An 18,292-nucleotide genomic window follows, 5' to 3' on the forward strand; every position below is an offset into this window, starting at 1 on the left:
TGGAGAGAGATTGTTGGGGTCAGATATTTACAGGTTTTGGGGAATGAGAGAGGAAAGAATGTTCCACAGAAACTAGATTTTTCTTTTCTGAATTTCTACCCTGTACTGAAAGTGATGACTTTTGTAAACTCCATTTACAGAATATTAGAAGGGGAGGATTTGGAGACAGATACCAAACAAAGCGTCAAGGCCTGACAGAGTCACTCGATTGATTGGGACGTGAATACCATCAGCCTTTAAATCTAGATGGAGAAACATTTGTCTAGTCTGTCTCCTTCAAAAGGTTTTGAACATCAGTGCAACTAGAAAGGTACCAAGACACACACACACACTTGAGTGAGAGTGTTCCAGTGAACTGACTGTGGAAAGAGCTTTAACCAGTCACACATCCTGAAAAAACATTGCATCATTCACAGTGGGGAGAACCGTACAGATGTTCTTTTTGTGGGCAAGGCTTCAACTGATCATTGAATCTAGAGAGTCACAAGGACACCCTCACCATGGAGAAACCATGGAAATGTGGTGTCTGTGGGAAGGCATTCCAGTTCCCATCTGGGCTGGAAACTCATCGACGCGTTCACACAGGGGAGAGGCCTTTCACCTGCTCTGAGTGTGGGAAGGGGTTCAGTCAGTCATCCCATCCGCAGACACACCAGAGAGTTCATGCTGGGGAGAGACCATTCACCTGCTCTGACTGTGGGAAGGGATTCAGTCAGTCATCCAATCTGGTGACACACCAGAGAGTTCACGCTGGGGAGAGGTCATTCACCTGCTCTGATTGTGGGAAAGGATTCATTGATTCATCCGCCCTGCTGTTACACCAGCGAGTTCACACTGGGGAGAGGCCATTCACCTGCTCTGAGTGTGGGAAGGGATATATTGATTCATCCACCCTGCTCGTACACCAGCGAGTTCACACTGGGGAGAGGCCGTTCACCTGCTCTGAGTGTGGCAAGGGATTCAATCAGTTATCCAGCCTTAAGACACACCTGTGCCTTCACACCAGTGAGAGACCATTCACATGCTCCGTATGTGGGAAGAGATTCACTCATTCATTCAGCCTGCTGACACATCAACGCATTCACAATGGGGAGAGGCCATTCACCTGCTCTGAGTGTGGGAAAAAATTCACTACTTCATCCAACCTGCAGAGACACCGGCGTGTTCACACTGAAGAGAGACCATTCGCCTGTTTTGAGTGTGGGAAAAGATTCACTCAGTTATCCAGCCTGCTGAGACACCAGCGGGTTCACACTGGGGAGAGGCCATTCATTTGCTCTGAGTGTGGGAAGGGATTCAGTGATTCATCTCACCTGCTGAGACACCAGTGAGTTCACAAGTGATTACAGGGGTTGGATTCTGCTGTTATTGCTGCTGTTAATCACATCCAGGACTGAACCATGTTCACTCTGACGGTTGGTGAAGTGGGAGGGTCAGAGGTTTCTTTCTGCTGGACAGGCCTCACAGCTTTGCTTCCAGTGGGCTGATGCTCTTTCAGCCTGTGAGTGCACGTTTCCACCGAAATGATCCACAAAAGCTGGTGAAGTATATTTATTTTATCCTGGGTAGTAAATAGTGTTTTGCCCACCACTACAGGTATATCTAAAATAAATACATTTGTCTCTGTTCCATTGAGTCTACAGCACAGGGACCAGGCCAGTCAGCTCAATCGGTCTATGTCAGTATTTATGTTCCAGATGAGCCTCCACTCCCCCCATCAGCATATCCTTCTATTCCTTTCTCCCTAATGTGTGTATCTAGCTTCCTCTTAAATATATTCATGCTATTCACCTCAACCACTCGCTGTGGTCGCAAGCTTCACATTCTCACCACTTGCTGGGTAGAGAGGTTTCTCATGAAATGCCTATTGGATTATTGAGCCTCTTTATAATCTTAAAGACTTCCATCAGGTCACCCTTCAGTCTTCTCTTTTCTAGAGGAAGGCAGCCCAGCCTTTCCTGAGGGTTAAACGCTCTCAGTTCTGGTCTGATCCTTCTGAATATTTTTGCCACCTTCTCCGGTGTGTCTGTCTCCTTTCTCTAAATGGAGATCACAAATATTGACTGTCCTCCCAGTGTCGTCTAACCATGGTTCCAAACCAGTGGAAGATAACCTTCCTGCTTCTCAATTCTATCCATAGAACCATAGAAAAGTTACGGTGCAGAAAGAGGCCATTCATCCCATCGTGTCTGCACCAGCCAAAAAAGAGAAATAAGAAACTAGCCGCTCATTTTAACCCAAACTTTCTAGCACCTGGTCCGTAGCCTTGCAGGTTACAGCACTTCAGATGCAGGTCCAGGTAGCTTTTAAGTGAGTTGAGTGTTTCAGCCTCAACCACAAACTTAGGCAGTGAATTACAAACTACAATTTTATACATCATTACATCCCTGCTTTTGTATTCAATATTTCGCCCAATAAATGAAAGCATTCCATATGCTTTCTTGACCATCTTGTCCACCTGTCTTGCCACCTTCAAGGCACTGTGGACATGCACTCCAGGGTCTCTCACTTCCTCAATCCCTCTCAATAGCTTCCCGATTATTGAACATTCCCTTGTTTTTTTTGCCCTCCCCAAATGCATTACTTCACGCTTTTCAGGATTGAATTCCATTTGCCACTTTTCCACCCATTCAACCAAACCATTGATATAATTCTGGAGTCAACAGCTATCCTCTTCAACTATCAACTACATGGCCAATTTTTGTGTCATCTACAAATTTCCCAATCATGCCTCCCACATTTAAGTCTAAATCATTAATATTTACAGCAAGGGCCCCAATACTGAGCCCTGTGGAACATCACTGGAAACCGTTTTCCATTCGCAAAAACATTCATTGACCATTACCTTTAGTTTCCTGTTGCTGAACCAATTTTGGACCCAACCTGTCACTTTCCTGACAAGTCTGCTATGTGGGACCTTGTCAAATCCCTTACTGAAATCCTTGTAGACAACATCCACTGCACTATCCTCATAAATCTTCCTTGTTACTTCCTCAAAAAATTCTATTAAGTTAGTAACACAGGATCTTCCCCTAACAAAACCAGGCTGACTATCCCTGATCTATCCGTGTCTTTGCAAATGATAGTTTATTCTGCTCCTCAGAATTGTTTTCAATAATTTTCCCATCACTGAAGTCATACTGACTTGCCTATAATTTTCTGGCCTATCCCTCGCATCCTTTTCAACTAATGGTACAACGTTCACAGACCTCCAATCCTCTGGGACTTCACCGGTATCTAGTGAGGATTGGAAAATGGTACTCAGAGCATCTGTTATTTCTTCCCTGGCTTCTTTCAACAGATTGGGATACAGTCCATCTGCCCTAGTGATTTATCCACCTTCAAGGATGTCAGTCCCTCCATTACGTCCTCTCTCACTATGCTTATTGCATCCAATATTTCACTCTTCCCCTTTAACTACAATGTCTGCATCATCCCTCTCCTTAGTGAAGACAGAGACAAAATACTCATTGAGAACCCTGCCCACATCTTCTACATCAACTCACAAGTTACCATGTACATCTCTGATAGGCCCTACCTTTTCCTTAGTTATTCTCTTGCTCTTAATGTACTGGTAAAACATCTTGGGATTTTCTTTGATTTTACCTGTCGACATTTTTTCTTATCCCCTCTCTGCTATCCTAATTTCCATTTTTACTTCACTCCTGTATTTTTTATACTCCTCTAGGCTTTCTACAGTATTAACTCTTTTGTGACTGTCAGAAGCTTTCTTTTTCTGCTTTATCTTGGCCTGTATGCTTCTGGATAATCAGGGGGCTCTATATTTGGCAGTACCACCCTTTTTCTTTGTGGGGACATGTCTACACTGTGCCCGTAGAATCTCACCTTTGAATGCCTCCCACTGATTTGACACAGTTCTTCCTTCTGCTAGCTGTATCCTGTCCACTCTCGCCAGCTCACCTCTGAGCTTTGTAAAATTTGTCTTCCCCCAATTTAGTACTTTTACTCCTGTTCCATCTTTGTCCTTTTCCATAATGATGCTAAGTCTAACTGTATCCCTCTAAAAAGGAACCCTATATATGGGCCCCACACTTTAGGAAAGATGTGATGTTCTCGGAGAGGGTGTCGAGGAGATTTTCGAGAACGGCACCAAGGATGAGGGACTTCAATTAGCTGGAGAGACTGGAGCAGCTGAAATTGTTCTCTTCAGATCATAGAGTCATTTAGGCATAGAAGGAGGCCGTTCAGCCCGTCGAGTCCATGCCAGCTCTCTGTTGAGCAAACCAGCCAGTCCCATTGCGCTGTTCTACCCCGTAGCCCTGCAGGTTTATTTCCCTCGAATGTTCATCCAATTTCCTTTTGAAATCATTCATCATTTCCACTTCCAACACCCTCGTAGGCAGTGAGTTCCAGATCAATACCACTTGCTGTGTAAAAATGTTCTTCCTCACATCTCCTGCCCAAAACCTTAAATGTGTGTCCCTTCATCCCTGTACATCAGCTAATGGGAACAGCTTTTCTTTCTCCACCTTATCTAAACCTGTCATATTCCTGTACACCTCTATCAAATCTTCCCTCAAACTCCCTTGCTCCAAGAAGAACAACCCAGGCCTGACATCTAAAAAAAAGGACAAACAAAATATGTTAATAGCTGAAATCAAATGGGACTGTTTGTTTTCTGTTTCAAAAGTATTATGAAAATATTGTACTGGACAGTGAAGGAACTGGAATAACTCATCAAGGGTGCAGTTCAATGGAATATATCAATCTGGTGCCCATATACATTGCCATGAATTCAGGGAAGTGTAGAGACAAAATAAGTGAGATATTTGTATCCTTTGCCTGTGAACATTTTTAAAAATAGAAAACCGCATTTGAAAGCCTGGCCACTACCTGAAATATCAGGACCATACTGGGGGAGATAATAGAAGATCTCGAGACTGTTACCCACTTTGATCTTTTCATGAGGTCACCTGAAAGTCAATAATATGTCATGATTTTGGGATAGCAGTGTGAGTGTACAGCTGTGATTTGTTACGTGTGAGACAACTAACAGCGGGAAATGCATGGTGAACGTGCGCTGAAGAACTGGTCCCAACCATGCACAGCTACCTGACACCCAGAATGACATTAAATGGTGATTGTGACCAGGGGAATGAGACAACATTTTGACATCATCAAGGATTTGACACATACTCCATAGTGAAACTGACTTTAAAACAACCAGGACAGAATTAAGTACACTGGTCATGGTCAATAAGTGAGTAACATTAAATTAAAAAGGGATAAGAACTTGGACTGAACAATTAGAGGCTTAGCAGAAATAATACTCAGTAAGAACTAGCCACAAGTTGGATAGGGATAAAGAGAGAGCTGGAGAAACTTGTACATCTATGCTTGACTTGTTGCTCAAAGCATATGTCCTTATGTACTTGTAACTTAGAACTCATGATGCTCCTTCAGGAGGAGTAAAGATCAGGTCAATGTTACCCCAGCGGGGGCCAGAACAGAACTGGAAAATAACAGAGTGAAATTGAGTGAGGAGTCGGAGAGAGAGTTCTCTTCCCCTCAAGGTGTGGACTGTAAGAATGCTGGGGTACCCCTAATTTGGCATTTCTTGCTAATTAGCAAACGTTAAATTAAATTCTATGACTAGTTATGCATTTATTTTTAATTTGATTGTTACATTTCTCCTGCTTCTACTCCTGTTGTGATTACGCTTTGGGTAAAGATGGTTGACAAGTGACAGGATGGGAAATTGTGCTTTGGGTCTTCATTGACCGAATGTTTTATTGATCCAAAAGGTTTAAAAGGGGCCAAAGTTCAGCAGTAAATATAGCATAGCTGAGAACAGATGACTTGCTATATGCAGGGAGATAAACAGCTCCCAGAGGACTGAGTGTTAAGGCCACCATGTTTTCACTGGTTGGCCTGGGAACGCTGACTCCCTGTCCTGGGGATGGACCGTAGGGAAGCCAATTGTTTGAGAGTTTGACATGGCTGGACGGGTGTAGATGATTCAATGACGGGTTTTGTAATCGGTCCATTCAAATGATGGCTCGGCAATGATTGGGTTAAGTCAATCTGCATAGACTTTGCGATGTAACAAAGTATAAGAAGGAATTCTACAAGAACGGAGATTTTTAGAGACAAGAACAAAAATTGCTGGAAAAACTCAGCAGGTTTGACACTATCTGTGGCAAGGAAGACAGAGTTAACATTTTGAGTCTGTAATACTCTTCATCAGAACTAAAGAGAAATAGAAATGTGGTGAAATATAAGCTGTTTAAGGGGGGTTGGACAGGTGGAGCTGGATAGAGGGCCAGTGATAGGTGGAGGCAAAGGAGAGATTGCCAAAGATGTCATAAACAAAAGGTCAAAGGGGTGTTGACAGTGTTGACATTAGCTAAAGGATGTGCTAATGGTGACATTAAGGGTAGAAAGCAGGATGAGCAAGGTACAGATAGCCCTAGTGGGGGTGCGGTGGGGGGATACCATAAGATCATAAGACATAGGAGCAGAAATTAGGCCATTCGGCCCATCGAGTCTGCTCCGCCATTCAATCATGGCTGATAAGTTTCTCAACCCCATTCTCCCGCCTTCTCCACGTAACCTTTGATCCCCTTACCAATCAAGAACCTATCTATCTCGCTCTTAAATACACTCAATGACTTGGCCTCCACAGCCTTCTGTGGCAATGAATTCCATAGATTCACCACTCTCTGGCTAAAGAAGTTTCTCCTCATCTCTGTTCTAAAAGGTCTTCCCTTTACTCTGAGGCTGTGCCCTCGGGTCCTAGTCTCTCCTACTAATGGGAACATCTTCTGCACGTCCACTCTATCAGTATTCTGTAAGTTTCAATCAGATCTCCCCCCTCATCCTTCTAAACACCATCGAGTATAGACCCAGAGTCCTCAAACGTTCCTCATATGTTAAGCCTTTCATTCCTGGGATCATTCTCTTGAACCTCCTCTGGACCCTCTCCAAGGCTAGCACATCCTTCCTGAGATACAGGGCCCAAAATTGCTCACAATATTCTAAATGTGGTCTGACAAGAGCCTTATAAAGCCTCAGCAGCACATCCCTGCTTTTATATTCTAGTCCTCTCGAAATAAATGCCAACGTTGCATTTGCCTTCCTAACTACCGCGTCAACCTGCAAGTTAACCTTAAGAGAATCCTGGACTAGGACTCCCAAGTCCCTTTGCACTCCAGATTTCTGAATTCTCTCCCCATTTAGAAAATAGTCTATGCCTCTATTCTTCCTACCAAAGTGCATGACCTCACACTTCCCCACGTTGTATTCCATCTGCCACTTCTTTTCCCATTCTCCTAACCTGTCCAAATCCTTCTGCAGCCTCCCTGCCTCCTCAATACTACCTGTCCCTCCACCTATCTTTGTATCATCTGCAAACTTAGTCAGGATGCCCTCAGTTCCTTCATCTAGATCATTAACGTATAAAGTGAAAAGTTGTGGTCCCAACACTGCCCCCTGCGGAACTCCACTAGTCACCGGCTGCCATCCTGAGAAGGACCCCCTTATCCCCACTCTCTGCCTCCTGCCAGACAGCCAATCTTCTATCCATGCTAGTACCTTGCCTCTAACACCATGGGCTCTTATCTTACTGAGCAGCCTCCTGTGCGGCACTTTGTCAAAGGCCTTCTGGAAGTCCAAGTAGATAACATCCATTGGCTCTCGTTTGTCTAACCTACTCGTTACCTCCTCAAAGAATTCTAACTGATTTGTCAGGCATGACCTCCCCTTGATGAAACCATGCTCACTTTGCCCTAATTTACCATGCACTTCCAAGTATTCTGAAATCACATCCTTAATAATGGACTCTAAAATCTTACCACTAGGGAACAGGCAATTCTAGATTTAGTGATGTGTAATGAGGCAGATTTGATAAGGGAGCTTAAGGTGAAGGAGCCCTTAGGAGGGAATCGAAATAGGCTAAAAGGTGGGGCTAAAACAATGTTGTCACCATTGTCACCTTAATGTCACCATTAGCACATCCTTTACCTAATATCACCACCGTCAACACCCCTTTGATCTTTTGTTTATGACATCTTTGGCAATCTCTCCTTTGCCTCCACCTATCACTGGCCCTCTATCCAGCTCTACCTGTCCCAACACCACCCGTCCCAACCCCCCTCACCCTTAAACTGCTTATATTTCACCACATTTTTATTTCTCTTTAGTTCTGATGAGGAGTCATACGGACTCGAAACATTAACTCTGCCTTCCTCGCCACAGATGCTGTCAGACCTGCTGAATTTTTCCAGCAATTTTTGTTTCAGATATCCAGCATCCGCAGTATCTTGCTTTTATCTTAGAGATTTTTTAGAAGTTTTACATATTACATTGACTGGTGCCATGGCATCTGGGACAGACCAGGGAGCATTTACGTGGAGATGGTGCTTCTACCCAGAGTGTAATGGTAATGCTGCTGCACTTTGATACTACTGCTCAGACATGAGCAATTGTCAGGTCTCATTTATACTGACTAAAATCTAATCATTGTCGCCAATCAATGTTATCACTGTGAATCATTTAAGAGTTTGGGAAAGGGGGACAAAGAGTTAATTAACTCCCTGAACCCCATTTTCTAACATCGCTGTGTCAAAAATAAAATCACATTCCCCCTCTCTGGCTCCTTTGCCAATTACCTTGGAGGGACTTACTTGCTGTTAAAGAGCCTGCCAACCCCTCTCACCCACTTTCCCTAAAGTGCATGAAGCTAATCATGAAAGGTCCAGAAAAATCAAATATTTTTATTGATAAAAGTTCATTAATGAAACAGAACTTTTTTTTAAAACGTAAATTACTTGAGGATCAAAGACAACCAGAGGTAAAAGGATTTGCACAATGTTCTGAACCCAAATGGTTTCTCTTTAGCTCCTCTGTACGCTGTTCCTGTGACTCCCCGCTTTGGACACAGGGCCACTGAACCCTGAGGGGTCCCATCACCAGCAGCCCCGGTCACCCCCCACTTCTTCCCCAATTGGCTAGAAGCCCATTTCCCAGTCAGCCAATCAGCATCTTCCCGTCTATTAGTCGACACCCATTGCAATTTCTTAACTGGGACGTAGGCCCCGTTATTCTCGGCTAAATTCAGCCCTCAGCTCCGTCGCCTGGCTGTCATTGACATGAGCAATAGAGACAGAAAGAAAGGTCAAATGGGAATTGAAAACTTGTGCAAGTTGAAGCTTGAGGGAGTGCTGGACTGTTGGAACTGCTCTCTTCTGGATGAGAAGCCAACCCAAGGGCCCCGTCTGCCCCTTTGGGTGGACTTGGACGTTCCCCTGGCTACAATTTCAGAGAAGAGCAGGGACTGCTGTGTTTCCTAAATTACAACAGTGACTACACTTCAAAAAGTACTTCATTGGCTGTAAAGCACTTTGGGATGTATTGTGGTTGTGAACGGCCCTTACAAATGCAAGTTTTTAAATTCAAGTTTTGTGTTACCTCATCTTATGATCTGTAACTTAATCGATTTCAGCCACCCCCAACTTGCCAATTAATGAATTCACTTTGGTTCAGACAAGAATTTTGACAATTAAGGCAAAGGCAGAATTCTCTGGATTGTAAGTTTAAAAAAAGGTTTATTAAAAGAGAAAGGTTTACTTCACAACTTTAAAATAATGACTTTACAACCTCATGTGGTGATCAGTGCATAAAAGTATAACCCTCTCTGGCTCCTTCTTTGACAGCAATTCTTATAGAATTCAGCCTCGGGAGTCTGGCTCCTTCTTTGACAGTAATTTTCTTGGAACTCAGCCTGGGGAATCTTCATACTTGGCTAACAAGGAAGACCTTCAGAACCTCTACTTTTATGTCCAATGTGACAATTACCCCGTGTCAGAGTGGGGCTTGTTGTAACATGACAATTGGTTAATTTAATTGGATCCCAAATTACTTACACCACCTTCTCTCATTATCTTAGACAGGAATACAATAGAACTGTTTCATATGATCCCTTTATCTGATTCTATGTGATCCCTTATACAGTTCCAAATGTTGAGGCTAATCAGAATTTGAAGGTCTCTCTTGCCAGTACATTTATCTTCATTGCACATTCTTTACATACACAGCAATTAAAGTATTATATTTTTACAGCAAATAAAACTCAGTCTTTTACTATAACTACTGATTCAGAATTGATTTATTAATTATAATTCAATTAAGGCTCACTACTTATTCAATCAGCTGTTACTGACTGGTAGCTAATTAATACAGTAATATTTAATTCATAGATTTGGTTGACACAAGAATGAGTGGTTCAAAAAGACAGTTTGCAGAAGACAATAGTTTCTTATTAATCTTGATTGGATTGAACAATGAGCCTTCTTGAACTGAACTTTGGTAGAATATGATGTCCTATAACTTATCAAAATTAGAAAATAGTTTCTTTGTTTAAACAATTTGCATTGGGCCTGCAGGTTCTGGAAACATTTATGTTGATGCAGTTTTTATGATAAAAAAATAAAGATCCAGCCACGTTAGAGTTTAAAATGGCTTCCTTAACCTTGTTGCCTATAACAGTGAATACAGTGTGAAAGTGATTGATTTTTAAAACTAAATTTAGCTACCCAGGCCTACCTACAGTTTCATGCATTACAACAGTGACTAGACTTCAGAAGTACTTCATTGGCTGTAAAAAGCTGTAGGAGGTCATGTGGTGGTGCAAGGTGCAAAGAAATGCAATTTTTTCCAATTGTCCACAAATTTGGATATATTACGTTTTGTCTGCACATCAAAATAACATGGATTGAGTCTTAATTTTGTGCAATAACCTTGTCTTTGACAACATTTCAAACACTCTTGTGAAAATCCAAACATGCTGCATCCTGAATTATTTGTGTTGAAACACAGCGAGTTTTGTGATGTGGAACGCACTGCCTGAAAATGGTGCAGAGAGCAGATTGGACTCTATCTGTCAAAACAGAATTGGGCAGATTCTTGAAAGGAAAATAAAATTGCAGGATTCTGGGATTAACTGGGTAGTTTCTCAAATATCTGACATGAACACGATGGGCCAAATGGCCTCCTTCTGTGCTCTGTGAGCCTTGTGTGCATTTAAAGTGAGTGGCAATGACCGAGAACCCACTTCCTATGAGTGTGCTAGAAGCAGAGATGATGGCATGATTTCTGAAGGAAATTGGATGGGCACTTCAGGGAAATGGAGCACTACAGGGATAGGACTGGGCAATGGGACTGACAGGTTTTCTCTACAGACAGTCAGCATGGACTCAAAGGGTCGAATGGCCCCATTCCCTACACTAATGACTCAATGATCTAATGAGAGAGATTTCAGCTGCTCCAGTCTTTCCAACTAACTGAAGTCCCTCATCCCTGGTGGCAATATCGTAAATCCTCGCTCCAGACTCCCTAGAACTTCGCAAATTTCCTTGAATGTGGGGCCCATGTGTAGGGCATTCTAGAGGGATAGAATGAAAAACACGGAGTTTATGTTCAACTAGTTCAGAACCATGGTTAGACTACACTGGGAGGATGGTCAACATTTGTGATCTCCATTTAGAGAAAGGAAATAAGGCACTGGAGGAGGGGAAACAAAGATTCACAAGAATAACACCTGAACTGAGAGTATTTAACCCTCAGGAAAGGCTGGGGCGCTATTCTCTAGAAAAGAGAAGACTGAAGGGTGACCTGGTGGAAGTCTTTAAGATTATAAAGGGGTTCAATAATTCAATAGGGATTTCATGAGAAGCATCTTCATCCAACGAGTGGTGAGAATGTGGGACTCACTACCACAGTGAGTGGTTGAGGTGAATAGTATGAATTCTTTTAAGGTGAAGCTTGATACATACATTAGGGAGAAAGGAATAGAAGGATATGCTGATGAGGGGAGATGAAGAGGGTGAGTGGAGGCTCATGTGAAGCATAAATACTGACAAAGACCAACTGATCCGACTGGCCTGGCCCCTGTGCTGTAGACTAATGGAATAGAGACAAATGTATTTATTTCAAATCTACCTGTAGTGGCAGGAAATACACTATTTACTATTCAGGATAAAATAAATATACTTCAACAGCTTTTGTGGATCATTTCAGTGGAAATGTGCACTCCCAGGCTCAAAGAGCATCAGCTCACTGGAAGCAAAGTTGTGAGACCGGCCAGTCCAGTAGAAAGAAACCCTCTAACCCTCCCACTTCACCAATTGTCAGAATGAACATGGATCAGTCCTGGATTAACAGCAGCAATAACAGCAGAATCCAACCCCTGCATTCACTTGTGAACTCGCTGGTGTCTCGGTAAGTGTGATGAACGAGTGAATCCCTTCCCACACACGGAGCAAGTGAACGGCCTTTCCCCAGTGTGAATTCGCTGGTGTGCCCGCAGGTTGGAGGACTGAATAAATTCCTTCCCACACTCAGGGCAGGCAAATGGTTTCTCCCTGGTGTGAACTCGCTGGTGTGCCCGCAAGTTGGAAGACTGAGTGAATCCCTTCCCACACTCAGAGCAGATGAACGGCCTCTCCCCGGTGTGAACGCGTTGGTGAGTCCAAAGGTTGGATGACGTTGTAAACCTCTTTGTGCAGTGAGAGCAGCTGAACGGTCTCTCCTCAGTGTGAATGCGTTGGTGGACCCTCAGATCTGCCGCACTTTTGAAGCTACTCAAACAGTCAGAGCATTTAAAGGGTCTCTCATCGGTGTGAGTGATGTGGTGTGCCATCAGGCTGGATGACTGAGTGAATCGCTTCCCACACTCAGAGCAGGTGAACGGCCTCTCCCCAGTGTGAACTCGCTGGTGCTTCTGCAGGGTGGATGACTGAGTGAATCCCTTCCCACATTCAGAGCAGGTGAATGGCCTCTCCCCAGTGTGACTGCGTAGATGAATCTCCAGCTCTGATGGAGCTTTGCATCCCTTCCCACAGTCTCCACATTTCCATGGTTTCTCCATGGTGCGTCGCCGTGTGTCTCTCCAGATTCAACGATGAGTTGAAGTCTCGTCCCCACACAGATAATGTGACAGACAACAGTCTCTCACTGCTGTGAATGGTGCGATGTTTGTTCAGATTGTATAACTGGTTAAGTCTCTTTCCACAGTCAGTACACTGGAACACATCCAGTCACACTGATGTTTAAAACCTTTTGAAGCAGACAGAACAGACAAACATTTCTCCTTCCAGATTCAAAGGCCAGTGTTTTACACGTCCCAATTAATCAAGTGACTTTGTGAAGTTACGATGTGATGTTTTCAGATTTCTGTCTGCAAATCCTCTCCTAAAATACTGTAAAAAGAATTTACAAAAGCCATCATTGTCAGTATAGGACAGAAATTCAGAACAGCCAATTCTAGTTGCTTTGGCTTATTCTTTCCTCTCTTGATATACGGGTGGAATGGGGCTCTACAGAGAGTCAGCATGGACTCATGTTGCTGAATGGACAACTTCTGTGCCTTAATGACTGGAAATATATACAGTACTATATAGGAAAACTAGAAATAATAATAAATGTACTTTATTAAAGAACTATAAAAATCTAGCATTTACTGTATTAACACTAGACATACACAATCTATATTCAAAAATAGAGTCATAGAGTTTTATAGCATGGAAAGAGGCCCTTCAGCCCATCGTGACTGCGCTGGTCATCAAGCCTCTATCTACTCTAATCCTATTTTCCAGCACTTGGCCCATAGCCTTGTGTGCTATGGCATTTCAAGCGTTCATCTAAATACTTCTTACATGTTGTGATGGTTCCTGCCTCTACCACCCTCTCAGGCAGTGAGTTCCAAAAACCCCCCACCCTCTGGGTGAAAAAATCTTTCCCCAAATCCCTTCCAAACCTCCTGCTCCTTACCTTAAATCTATGCCCCCTGGTTACTGACCCCTCCACTAAGGGGAAAGGTTACTTCCTATCTACACTATCTGTGCCCCTCAAAATTTTGCACACCTCAATCAGGTCCCCCCTCAGCCTTCTCTGCTCTAAGGAAAACAACCCCAGCCTACCTACCCCTTTTTGATCCCTTTTTTTTACTATCATTTTTATTTCTTAATTTTTATTTATCTTTTTCCAACTTATTTTCATTATTATTATTTTTAAAATTTATTTCAATTTTTATTCATTGTTTTATCCCCAGCTTTTAGCCTTTTCAATCTTTTTTCCCACCACCATCCCCTCCCCCTACCCCATCCCACCCCACCCCACCCCACCCCACCCCCACCCCCACTAGGGCCATCTGTCACTTTCAAGAGTGCTTACCCTGGTCCTGCCAATATCACATTCTGCTTTCCACTCTTCATGTCTCCATTAGCACCTCCTTTAGCCAGTACCACCACTATTAACAGCCCTTTGACCTTTTGTTTATGACATCTTTCGCAATCTCTCCTTTGCCTCCACCTGTTACACCTCCTTTAAACAGTATATATTTCACAATATTTCTACTTCCCTTTAGCTCTGAAGAAGTCATATGGACTCAAAACGTTAACTCTGTCTTTTTCTCCACAGATGCTGTCAGATCTGCTGAGTTTTTCCAGCACTTTTTGTTTTTGTTCCAGCCTATCTAGTCTCTCTTCATAGCTGAAATGATCCAGCCCAGGCAACACCCTGGAAAATTTCCTCTGCACCCTCTCCAGTGCAATCACATCCTTCCTACAGTGTGGTGACCAGAATTTCACACAGTACTCCAGATGTGGCCTAACACTTTTTACAACTCCATCATGACCTCTCTGCTCTTGTATTCAGTGCCTTGTCGAATAAAGGTAAGTATCCCATATGCCTTCTTAACCACGTTATCTACCTGTCCTGCTGCCATCAAAGATTGATGGACATACACACCAAGGTCCCTCTGACCCTCTGTACTTCCAAGGGTCCTACCGCTCTCGTGTATTCCCTTGCCTTGTTAGTCCTCCCAAAATGCATCACCTCACTCTTTAATGTCCTACCTTACTAGCTTGTCATCTTAAATGTCAGCCATCTCCTGGGGAAATCACCCCTTTAATTGTGAACATTAGGAAAGAGACCAACCTTTCAACCAGACAAATTAATGTGTCAAGTTGAGGGAACAAAGCATGGCAATGATTTTAAGAGAAAGAGACCTGGGCCAACCTTTCCAGAGTCTGCACCCTCCCTGGATTCACTTCCTCTCCCTTCAGTTCCTGCAAGTCCATAATTAAAAACTCCAGAATTAAAAAACAAATAGAAGTAAAAACATTGATTTCCTCACAGAAGTTGCCCAGAAGAGGAAGTTTTGGTCTGAAACTGATTGTCCACCTTTCGCATTGTGACGTCACCGAATCAGCCAATAGGAATCCCTTTGTTCCGCGGTGACGTCCTCGGGTTCCAGTCTGCAGGCCAGGCGCGCGGACACGGGAGCCCCGCCCCCACCCGTTTTTCCCCCTCCCCCTGCAACTCCTCGAGACAAGGTTTCCAGGTAACCGGCTGACGGCTCCGGCCAGAGGGAGAAGTCGCTCGGCGAACTCCCCATCCCCCACTCTGTCTACGGTGGTTGGTTGGTTCAAGAAGAGATCGAACAACCGCTGGCGGCAACTGCACTGCGCCTGCTCCGGACAGCAGCGCTTTCTGCGCCTGCGCTGCCAGCTGAGGGAGTGGGGGAAGGGAGTTTACAATATGTCTTCCCCTCATTTTCTTCCAAGTCCTGTAGTTTGATTTTAAACAACACAACATTTGTTTTAGCTTCACATACTCTAAAAATAGAGGCCGAGTTTCCTCAATTTCTCCTCATAGGAAAATCCTACCCTGCAGGCATTAGTCTGGTGAACTCTTGCTGAACTCCCCCTGTGACAAGTATATTCTCCCTTAGGTAAGGAGACCAAAACTGTACTAAACACTCCAGCTAATGGAGGGAGTGTGTGTGGAGGCAGCTACTTACAGCGCTTGGGGAGTAAGAAAGGAAATAATGTTCCAGAGAAATTAAGAACAGGCAATTCCAGTTTCTATCCTGGACTGAGGGCGCTGACTTTTATAAACTCCTTTGAGAGGATATTAGAAGAGGAGGATTTACAGAGATGAAAATCGAACCAAACATCAAGTGAAGAATCGGCAGTCACTCAATTATTGCGCGACCTGAACATCATCGGCCTTTGAATCTTGAAGGAGAAAACTTTGTCTGTTCTGTGCGCTTCAGAAGATTTTAAAATCAGTGTGACTGAGAAAGGACGAAGACACACACCCGAGTGAGCGTGTTCCAGTGCACTGACTGTGGCAAGAGCTTTAACCAGTTACACAGCCTGTAAGAACATCACTATTTACAGCTGGGAGAGACTGTACATGTGCTATATGTGTACGCCTCAGCTGATCAACGAACCTGAAGAGACTAGGAGGCCCACACCATGGAAAAACCATGGAAGTGTGGGGACTGTGGGAATGGATTCAGATCCCCATCTCAGCTGGAAATTCATCAACGCAGCCACACTGGAGAGAGACCATTCACCTGCTGTGAGTGTGGGAAGGGGTTCACTCATTCATCTCATCTACTCAGACACCAGCGAATTCACACCAGGGAGAGGCCGTTCACCTGCTCTGAGTGTGGAAAGGCATTCACTACTTCATCCGACCTGCTGACACACCAGCGAATTCATACCAGGGAGAGGCCATTCACCTGTTCTGATTGCAGGAAGGGATTTAGTCGGTTATCTCACATGCAGGCACACCAGCGAGTTCACACTGGGGAGAAGCCGTTCACTTGCTCTGATTATGGAAAGGGATTCTCTCACTCCTCCAACCTGCGGATACACCAGCGAGTTCACACTGGGGAGAGGCCGTTCAGCTGCTCCGAGTGTGGTAAGGCATTCATTGATTCATCAAGCCTGCAGATACACCTACGAGTTCACACCAGGGAGAGGCCATTCACCTGCTCTGAGTGTGGGAAGGGATTCAGTCGGTCATCCTTCCTGAAGGCACACCAGCGGATTCACACCGGGGAGTGGCCACCCACCTGCTCTGAGTGTGGGAAAGCATTCATTGATTCATCCAGCCTGCTGAGACACCAGCATCTTCACACTGGGGAGAGACCGTTCACCTGCTCTGAGTGTGGGAAGAAATTCAGTCGATCAACCTACCTTCAGAAACATCAGCGAGTTCACAAGTGATAACAGGGGTTGGATTCTGCTGTTATTGCTGCCGTCAGTCACATCCCGGAGAGAACCATGTTCATTCTGACGATTGATGAATTGGGAGGGCCGGAGTGTTTCTTTCTGCTGGACTGGCCGGTCTCATGACTTTGTTTCCAGTGGGCTGATGCTCTTTTAGCCTGGGAGTGCATGTTTCCACTGAACTGACCCACAAAAGCTGATGTAGAACATCTATTTTATCCTGGACAGTAAATAGTATTTTTTCTACCACTACAGATAGGTCTCAAATAAATACATTTGTCTCCGTTCCATTGGGTCTACAGCACAGGGCTTGGCCAGCATTTATTGCCCATCCCTAATTGCCCTTGTTCAGAGGACATTTAAGAGTCAACCACATTGCTGTGGGTCTGGAGTCACATGTAGACCAGGTAAGGACAGCAGATTTCCTTTCCTAAGGGACATTAGTGAACCAGATGTTGTCATCATCAGACTTTTAATTCCAGATTTTTGTTTGATTTAATTTTCACCATCTGCTGTGTTGGGATTCAAACCCAGGTCCCCAGAGCATTACCCTGGGTGTCTGGAATACTAGTCCAGTGACAATACCACTATGCTCCACATGAGCCTCCACCCATCCTTATCTAAACCTGCAATAATCTTGTTCACCTCTATCAAAACTCCCCTCAGCCTCCTTTACTCCAAGAAGAACAATCCCAGCTTCTCCAACTTAAATTGTAAAAATCCTTCATCCCTGGAACCGTTCTGGTAAATCTCCTCTACACCCTCCGGGAACCCTCCGGTTCCACACCTCCATCATCTCCTCCACCTCAACCCCCTCCCACGGCACCTTCCCATGCAACCTTAGAAGGTGCAACACCTGCCCCTTTGCTTCCCCCCTCCTCATCGTCCAAGGGCGCTTCACTTGCACTTCCCTAAATTTAGTCTACTGCATTCGCTGCTCCCAAAGTGCTCTCCTCTACATTGGAGAGACCAAACGCAGACTGGGTGACCGCTTTGCAGAACACCTTCAGTCTGTCCGCAAGCATGACCCAGACCTCCCTGTCGCTTGCCATTTCAACACACCACCTTGTTCTCATGCCCACATGTCCGTCCTTGGCCTGATGCAATGTTCCAGTGAAGCTTAATGCAAACTGGAGGAACAGCACCTCATCTCCCAACTAGGCACTTTACAGTCTTCTGGAGTTAATATTGAGTTCAACAATTTCAGATCATGAACTCTCTCCTCCATCCCCACCCCCTTTCCGATCCCC

At 44.3% G+C, this 18,292-nt stretch overlaps 3 protein-coding genes across 3 annotated transcripts in view; 2 read left to right on the plus strand and 1 right to left on the minus strand.

Annotated features, from left to right (window-relative positions):
* The window catches only part of LOC144697691 (uncharacterized), a 50,166-nt gene extending 37,280 nt beyond the window's left edge, over nucleotides 1-12,886 (minus strand). Inside the window, 1 exon segment of the mRNA XM_078569704.1 lies at nucleotides 12,216-12,886. Within this exon segment, the coding sequence (XP_078425830.1) occupies nucleotides 12,216-12,886 (671 nt within the window).
* The window catches only part of LOC144698126 (uncharacterized), a 476,455-nt gene that overhangs the window by 891 nt on the left and 457,272 nt on the right, over nucleotides 1-18,292 (plus strand). The gene's annotated exons all lie outside the window — the stretch shown is intronic.
* Nucleotides 16,281-17,637, plus strand: LOC144697692 (uncharacterized). The gene has a single exon (XM_078569705.1). It carries the CDS (start codon nucleotides 16,281-16,283, stop codon nucleotides 17,037-17,039), a length of 759 nt encoding a protein of 252 aa, XP_078425831.1. The 3' UTR covers nucleotides 17,040-17,637.

Source organism: Cetorhinus maximus, chromosome 23 (assembly GCF_964194155.1).
Source record: "Cetorhinus maximus chromosome 23, sCetMax3.hap1.1, whole genome shotgun sequence".
In the NCBI taxonomy this organism is placed as follows: Eukaryota; Metazoa; Chordata; class Chondrichthyes; order Lamniformes; family Cetorhinidae; genus Cetorhinus; species Cetorhinus maximus.

What these genes read in the sequence shown, in the direction of transcription:
- LOC144697692 (XM_078569705.1), top strand. Translation starts at nt 16,281, where the DNA reads ATGGAAAAACCATGGAAGTGTGGGGACTGTGGGAATGGATTCAGATCC.